The sequence below is a fragment of the Onychostruthus taczanowskii genome, unplaced genomic scaffold, assembly GCF_017590055.1.
Source record: "Onychostruthus taczanowskii isolate IOZ18803 unplaced genomic scaffold, ASM1759005v1 scaffold188, whole genome shotgun sequence".
Classification (NCBI taxonomy): domain Eukaryota; kingdom Metazoa; phylum Chordata; class Aves; order Passeriformes; family Passeridae; genus Onychostruthus; species Onychostruthus taczanowskii.
Genome location: NW_024499106.1, coordinates 179868 through 188051, shown reverse-complemented (window position 1 = coordinate 188051; position 8184 = coordinate 179868). Strand labels below are relative to the sequence as shown.

The 8184-nt window shown below is 62.8% G+C and overlaps 1 protein-coding gene across 3 annotated transcripts in view; it reads right to left on the bottom strand.

Annotated features, from left to right (window-relative positions):
* The window catches only part of LOC121334288 (tubulin alpha-1B chain), a 9468-nt gene extending 3896 nt beyond the window's left edge, over positions 1-5572 (bottom strand). The window contains exons 1-2 of one of the 3 annotated variants that reach the window (XM_041401267.1): positions 3926-3992; positions 3691-3839 (exon numbers count right to left, since the gene is read on the bottom strand). In XM_041401267.1, the coding sequence (XP_041257201.1) occupies positions 3691-3839; positions 3926-3989 (213 nt within the window). In that variant the 5' untranslated portion in view covers positions 3990-3992. Of the gene's footprint in view, positions 1-3690; positions 3840-3925; positions 3993-4989; positions 5013-5417 lie in introns of those variants that run through there. The other 2 variants (XM_041401264.1, XM_041401266.1) reach the window with 2 other exon arrangements.
* Positions 5573-8184: the final 2612 nt, after the last annotated feature.

Genomic DNA, 8184 nt, shown 5'->3' with positions numbered 1-8184 from the left:
AAGTCCATCTGCACCTCCCGGCCCCTCCCAGCCCCTCCTGGATCCCACCGCCATGGGGGGTCCGGGCTCCCCCCGCGGGGTCCGGACACTATGGGGGGCGGGGGGGTGGATCCCGCTTTTCAGGGTGGGGTTTGTCTCAGCCATGTCCGCAGCACGGGGTGGGGGGGACCACCATAAACCAGGGGACATGCTGGGGTGCCTCTGTGCCCCCCAAAGCGTGCCCGGCTGTGAGGCCACAGAGAGCCCCGGGGGGTGTCGGGGTGGGGGGGGGCCATCCCCTGCCCCCACCTAATCCCCGGAGCTATTTGCACCCAATAATCCGCCTTCCTGTTTTGCCAAGAGCTTTGCGGAAAACCCAGCGGCCACTTCGGCAGCACCCGCTGCCTGGGTTGGGGGGGGGGGAAGAGGGGGTCCGCACCCCCTCCCGCCGCACCGGAGCCACCCCACACCGGGGTCACCGGGCAGCTGAGCCCAACCGGGGCTGGCTCGGCAGCAGCATCCGCCGCAGCTGCATTGCAGCGCTGACGTGGCTTCCCCGCCATTTGCCTCGCTGGCCGCATGGCTGCTCCGGTTCCACCGGGGAGCAACCGGCTGCTCTCCACCCCCACCCCGTCAAAAAGCTGCCCGCTCCAGGCTCCCACCCCGCTCTCAGTGTGGGGGTCCCGGGTGGAACTTGGGGGGCAGTTGGTCCTGGAAGTGCTGCGGGATATTGGTGTTTATGGAATGGGTGTTCCGTGGAGGGGGGGGGGGTTCGTTACACCCCCCCCCCCCCCCCCCTCCCGAATTCCCCACGCATCACGTCACCTCTGGAATGGTGTTAGGAAGTGTTTTGGGTCGCTCAAAAAACGCCCCAAAGCAGGTTTAATGTTAAAGTGAAAGTGCGACAAGATTCGCTGGTGATTTCCCTCTATGACTCGGTAGTGAAAGCTGGCAGAGGAAAATGGGGCTAAAATTTAAAATCGATCAGTGTAAAACTAGATTTGGCCAAAAATGAACTAAAGGGAAGCTGAGGAAAAGAAGAATAAAATGGAATAATAATTGAGATCTTCCCACTGAGTCAGAAGGGGCAGAGTGGACCCACTGCCCCATTGTCAAACTGAGCCCTGGGCTTAACCAACAGTTTAAGCCTAAAGGTTTAAGAGCACTTAATCCAGAGCTTAATTTCAGTAATTTACCAAGAGATTCATATAAAATTTACTATAGGCCAACAGTAACACACAGGCCTATTTTATTTATGAATCTAAAGCACTTAAGAAGGAATCTGAGAGCAACATTTCTTGAGCATTTGCTGCAGAATATTCACCCTTGCACACACACATACCTGAGGAGCAAGTATGGGTGTAAATACCTATGAAAAATCCACCTCGAGTTCAGTATTGCCATCAGTGCCTTTGTGTCTTCTCAACAGGCCAAGGGTTGAGCCCCAAGTTCTGGGGGATCAGCCCAAGCTCTGTTCACACTCCAGGAATCCCAAATTTGTGAGTTCACCATCCCTGAGAGTTCTCCAGGTGAACTCAGGGGGTCTCACTCAGACCCTGCTGGTTATAACACTGCAAGTGTTGGCTTTTTAATCATCCTGATTTTCTATCCTGGCTAAAATTTGGAACTTCCTTTGAAAGCTCGATAACAAACATGCCGTCGCGCTCGGGTTGTCCTTCAGAAAAAAATTACTTCCCAAGGCTGTTCCTTAAAATCAAGGAGTTGTTTTGACAACACAAGTCCCTGGGAGCTGATAGACTCGAGGAGCTTGGCCGAGGTGCTGCTCATCTCTTAGTCTGAGCTCATAGTGCAGAAGAGGGAGGGGTGCACCACACAAATGAGGGTCCCAGGGGTCCCCCCCAGCTGCAGCACCCGCTCGAGTTTCACTCTGCATTCAACTTCCCCTTCATTATTTATCCCTGCGTGGAGCCGTGAGGGACAGGGTAAGAGGAGAGGAAAGGGAGGGTAAAGAGGCTCCCCCCATTCAAGGGGGCTGCAATGACGTTTCCCCCTCCCCCCCAGTGGCTGGGACCAACAGGGCCAATTCCTCATCCCTGAAAGAGCCAGAGGAACTGGAGGACACATTGGCTGGATGAAGGGACCCCTCATCCCCAGCACTCCCACCTGTGGTGGGCAGAGCATCCCCTCCCCACCCCCAGGGCAATGCAGCCCCTCCCCTGCCCAGGAAGAGGAGAGACACCAAATACTTCTGCCAAACTGGGGGGCTTCAGGACTCTCCAGCCCACCCTGAGGAATTAAGGCTCCCAATGTGCTCATGTGGGGCTCACTTGACTCCTGGTACTAAGAAAACCCAACCCTCTCCACTTCCTTGGGGTGGGGGCACAACACCGAGCCCACCAGGATGAGGAAGGAGCACAGGTTTGGGAGGATCAGTTTAGGGGGTCTTCAGAGTGCTGAGCTCACCACAACCCCCAGCACACGCTCAGGGACAGGGAGGAGACCCTGGGTGCACACAGGGACTGCAGGGCCGTGTCATGTGCTGGTGGGGACAGTGTCAAAACCAGGCAGGGACATTGCCACAGGGAGTGAAGACACGGAGGCAGGGTAAGACAGGGAATGCTTTTTATTCAGACCCACAGGAGAGGACGGGTGAGTCCGTCACAGACTTTTCCATTGAAGCACAGACCATTGACAGGACAGACCGCGGCGCACACACTGCTACAGACCCCGCGGGGTCTTCAACTAGTTTATGTTCCCTGTTCCAGCAGCACCCTTGTGAATCAAAGCGCAGCGAGGCCGTGATGGACGACACGATCTGGCTGATGAGGCGGTTCAGGTTGGTGTAGGTGGGACGCTCGATGTCCAGGTTGCGGCGACAGATGTCGTAGATGGCCTCGTTGTCCACCATGAAGGCGCAGTCGGAGTGCTCCAGGGTGGTGTGGGTGGTGAGGATGGAGTTGTAGGGCTCCACCACGGCCGTGGACACCTGCGGGGCCGGGTAGATGGAGAACTCCAGCTTGGACTTCTTGCCGTAGTCGACAGAGAGCCGCTCCATGAGCAGGGAGGTGAAGCCAGAGCCGGTGCCACCGCCAAAGCTGTGGAACACCAGGAAGCCCTGCAGCCCTGTGCACTGGTCAGCCTGCGAGGAGAGACGAGGTGGGGAGGCATGTTTACTCCAGGCTGCAGAAGTTACTCCTTCCTCTCTGTGGCCTCACAAGGACATTTGGGGGCTTTCCAGCAGCAGAGCCAGAGTCAGCAGGATGGGGGACGAGGTGGCACTGACTCTGTTACCCACTGACTCATGGTGAATCACCCAGGGAAGCTGCTTGGCCTCGGGGGTGGGACAATGCTCAGGGGCACCTCAAAGTGCAGAATTGCCAATGCCTCAGCAGCAGAGTGGGAACAAGTTTGACCATGAACTGTCACGGCCACATGACTCTGGGAGGGACTGGCTCGGGGCTGCTTGTCCCCAGTACATGCAGCTGGACTCGGCCATGTCAGGAGCCAAGTGGAAACAAAGAGGGAATTGCCGAGCTCAGCACCGGCAGCGCCCGGGGGCTGCGGCGCTGTGGAGCCGCTCCAGCTCCAGCTGCGCCGCGTCCCGCTGCCGGCCAATGGCAGCCACTGCACAACGGGATTAACATTAATTAATAAATTAAATCTAAACCCAACCCAGCCAGTCTGGAAGGGAGAGCGAGACAGAATGGAGGCTTTGTCCTCGCCTGCCACCTGCACCCCCCGTGCCCCTACCAGCTTGCGGATGCGGTCAAGGACCAGGTCGATGATCTCCTTGCCGATGGTGTAGTGCCCGCGGGCGTAGTTGTTGGCCGCATCCTCCTTGCCCGTGATCAGCTGCTCGGGGTGGAAGAGCTGCCGGTACGTCCCGGTGCGCACCTCGTCTGCGGGGACAGCCCCGGGCCCCGTTAGCAGCCGGCGCCCGCCGCCAGCGCCCGCCCCGCCGGCCGGCCGCCCCCCGCGCGCTCACCGATCACCGTGGGCTCCAGGTCCACGAACACGGCCCGGGGCACGTGCTTTGGGAGTGCACTCATTGCAGAGGGTCCCATCCTGCCCTGTGCCCATCACTGCTGGCACCCTGTCTGTGGGGGATGGGGAGCTCAGCACTCGTGGCTCATCCTGCCCTGAGCGACTGGGGCTGCTCCCAGAGACGGAGCCCTGGGGTTCCCATCCTGCCCCACCCTGCCCTGGTGAGACCCAGCAAAGCCCCAGGGTGGCTCAGCACCGTGGGCTCCTCCTGCCCACCCGAGCCCCAGTCGAAGCAAGGCCACGCCCAGTGAGGGACTCGGGGGTCCCATCCTGCCGTGCTTCGACTTCTGGTGTGGAATGGGGTGCTCGGCATTGGGGGGGGTCAATCCGCCCTGCCCACCCCGCACCGGGGACACTTTGTGCCTCACTATACCGGGGCCACGCCCAGCGCAGGCTGAGGGCTGAGCACCGGGGCTGGGGGGGGGAAAAGGGGGTCTGTCCTGCCCGGTTTAACGGGAGCCACGCCCAGGGACGGACGGTGGCTCGGTACCGAAAGTTGGGGGTCCCGATCCTGCCCCTTTCAGCCGGTGCCACGCCCAGTACGGGTTTAGCTCCAGGGACTCATCCTGCCCGGTTTAACGGGAGCCACGCCCAGTGCAGGCTCTGGGCTCGGTCCTGGGGGTCCCATCTTGCCCGGTTTAATGGGAGCCATGTCTGGTTCGGGCTCGGGGTTCGGTCCCGGGAGCCATCCTGTCGGTTTTAACAATAGCACGCCCGACAGGAGCTCAGTACTGCGCCTCGGGGCTCCATCCTGCCCGGTTTAAGGGGAGCCACGCCCGGTTCAGGCTCGGGGCTCGATCCCGGGGGTCCCATCTTGCCCGGTTTATGGGAACCACGCCCGGTGCGGTAACGTGGATCAGCGCCAGGGATCCATCCTGGCCGGTTTAACGGGAGCCACGCCCTATGGAAGCTCAGTGCTGCCTCCCGGGGGTCTCATCCTTCCCGGTTTAACGGGAGCCACGCCCTATGGAAGCTTAGTCCTAAATCCTGGACGTCCCATCCTACCCGGTTTAACGGGAGCCACGCCCGCTGCAGACTCGGGGGTCGGTCCCGGGGGAGGCAGGAAGACCCTTCCAGGCCCGTTTAACCGGAGGTACACTCGGGGCTGGGTCCCGGGCGACACATTTTACTCGGTGTAACGGGAGCCACGCCCGGTGCGGGAGGAGTCCCGGCGCCGAGGGCTCATCCCGGGAGGGGCGGACGAAAAACCCTTGGGAATGGAGATGGGGCTGGGGGGTTGGGAACAAGAGACAACGGCGAGACGGGGGCCGGGATGAGGGATAAAAACCGGAGACTACGATGGGAGGGGTGGGGATTGGCACCGGGGAAAACCACGGCTGCGGGGGTGGGAAGGATGAGGCCGGGAACGGGGGACAAGGGAACAGGGATTGTGGGAATAGAGACAAGGTCCCGACCCCCCCGCACCCCCTCACCATGGCGGCGGTCGGTCCGGGGCGGTCTCACAGCCCGACGCTGAGGCGGTCGATGTAAGAGGCGCGGCGGAGCGCGGGGTTCGGTGCGGGGCTTTATAGCGGCGGCGGGGCGGGGCTCGGCGGGGCCGGGGGGGCGGCGGGGCCGGCGGCAGCGGCGGCCATTGGTCGCCCGGAATGAGGTAATGCCCCCCCGCAGCCGCAGACAAAGGCCGGGCGGTGCGGGAGGGGGGGCCCGGGGGCTGCGGCGGCCACGGCCCGGCCCCGCCGCTGCCTCCCGCCCGCCGCCGGAGGGGCCCCGGCTGTGTCCTTGGCACCGTCCCTGCCACGCCCCGGTCCCCGGTCTCGGCTGAGCCAGCGGTCACGCTCGGGTCCCCATCCCACGGTCCCCATCCCCCCACGGCCCCCTTCCCCCAAGTCCCGCCGTTCTTCCCGTTCCCGTTCTCCCGTTCTGCCCCGAATGGGTCTCTTGGTCCCGGGGCTCCCGGTACACCGGGTAGGAGCACACCCTGGTCCCCATCTCCGGTGATGGAGCCCTTTCCCTTGGCTGGCCACTGTCCGAGCTGCCGGTTATCCCCGGCCACACCCTGGTCCCTGTCCCCAGCCATCCCGTTGTTCCCATCCCTTGTCACACTCTGGCCCCTATTTCCAGCCTGCCACGCCCTGGTCCCCATCCTCAGGGACACTTCTCATCCCGGGCCAAGCCCCTGTGCCCATCCCAAGGGACATTGTCCCCATCCCTGGCCGTGCCACCGTGCCCTGGTTCTCAGCCATGTCCCTGCCATGGCCCTGTGCCTGTCCCGGCCCCTTCCCTGCCGTGCCCAGCCCTTCCAGCGCCTCTTTGTCTGCTCGGGCAGTGGGAACCAGCGCTGCGGGGCCCAGCCTGGGGACAAAGAGTCATCCCCCCGGGCAGCTGGGGACGAGCAGGGCCGGGGGTGAGGGACAGCGGGAGGACACAGGGGACAAAGACCCCCAGGGCAGTTTTGTGCTGGGGGCTCGGACAGAGCAGCAGCTGCTGTGCGGCAGCTGGTGGTTGGGACACAGCTGGGACACTGGGACACGCGTCCCCTGGCCACCCCTCCATCTGCTGCAGCCCCCCCGAGCCACCAGCCCCAAAGCCCTGGGATTTCCCACTCCTGGGGGGGGGTTTCCCCTCTTGTTTGTTCTTGCAAAGACCACAGAGGCTGGGGGTCGTCTCCCCAAGCCAGGAGGTGCTGGGGGGCTCAGTGACCCCACACCACATGCATGGCCCCAGCTGCTGCAGGTGGAGCTGCCAGGATGCCTCCCCCCGCTGAGAAATCCCTGGCTTTTTTTCCTCGGTATTTCCCACACGATGCAGATTTCTGGGCAGAACCAAGGTTCCTGTGTCCCTGCTGCCCAACACATGTCCCCACCACCATCCCCGTGTCCCCTCTGCCAGCCCTGTGTCCCCACTGCCACCCCCATGCCCCTGGGGCACCCTGTTTTTGGGGTGCTGCTGGGGCTGCAGAGCTGCAGACAAAGAGGGGATGGGATTTGGGCATCGCCCACCAGAACAAAGGACCAGGTGGCCCCGGCTTTGCTGAGTAGAGAAAAACCAGGAGATTTGGCTCCCACCAGGCTGGTCCCCATGGCAGATGTCTGTTTTGGGGCACCCTGACCCCAAATCAGCTCAGCCCCCCCACCCTGACCCAACTGTAGGTCCATCCCTGCATGGGAAATGCCTCCTGCCTTTGTCCCCCTACAGCCTCAAGTGCTCAACAGCAGTGTGGAGCCTGTCAGGGTGTCCCCATGGTGTCCCCAAACCGGGGGTTCTGGGGGCTCACAGCAGCCCCCTCACTCTGGGACCACTCTCCAAGCTAAAGGAGAGACCCCACCCACGCTGTTGCCCCGAGCTGAGGGCGGGAGGTGCCTCGTGGGGCGGGGGTGGCTCAGCCCCGGTGGGTGGTGTGGGGTGCAGGGTGAGGGGCACTGGGTGCTGCAGCCCCACCGGCACCCCCCAGCCCCCTCCCATCTCCTTGGGTATGGACGACCACACGTCCTGCACCCACTGCTGCCAGGCAACAGGTGGGGTTGCTAGGAGACCGGTTGCTAGGAGATGGTCTGGGACCCCCCTCGTATCCCCCTTCCCCAACATCCATCCTGGGGCCTGGCAGGCAGGGGATTGCAGGCAGACAAGGCTGGGTTCCCACCACTGCCTGGCCTTGTTATCATGGTAAGGACACCATCCCTGGGACCCCCACTGTCCTTGAGACACCCCAGTGCCTGACCCCAAGGGTGGGGCACCATTTTTGGGATCCCCACTCAGCTGTGGGTGAGGCACCATCCTTGGGACCCCCAGTTCCTGATCCTGAGGATGGGGCACCATCCTTGGGACCCCCACGGCCTCTGCCTCACCCCACTCAGCTGTGGGTGAGGCACCATCCTTGGGACCCCCAGTTCCTGATCCTGAGGAAGGAGCACCATCCTTGGGACCCCCAGTGCCTCACCCCACTGTCCTTGGGACCCCCCCAGTGCCTGACCCCGAGGGTGGGGCACCATCTTTGGGACCCCCAGTTCCTGATCCTGAGGATGGGGCACCATCCTTGGAACCCCCACGGCCTCTGCCTCACCCCACTCAGCTGTGGGTGAGGCACCATCCTTGGGACCCCCAGTTCCTGATCCTGAGGATGGGGCACCGTCCTTGGGACCCCCACTGCCTCACCCCGCCATCCTTGGGACCCCCAGTGCCCACCCCACTGTCCTTGGCCCCCCCAGTGCCTGACCCCACGGGTGGGGCACAGGACCCCCA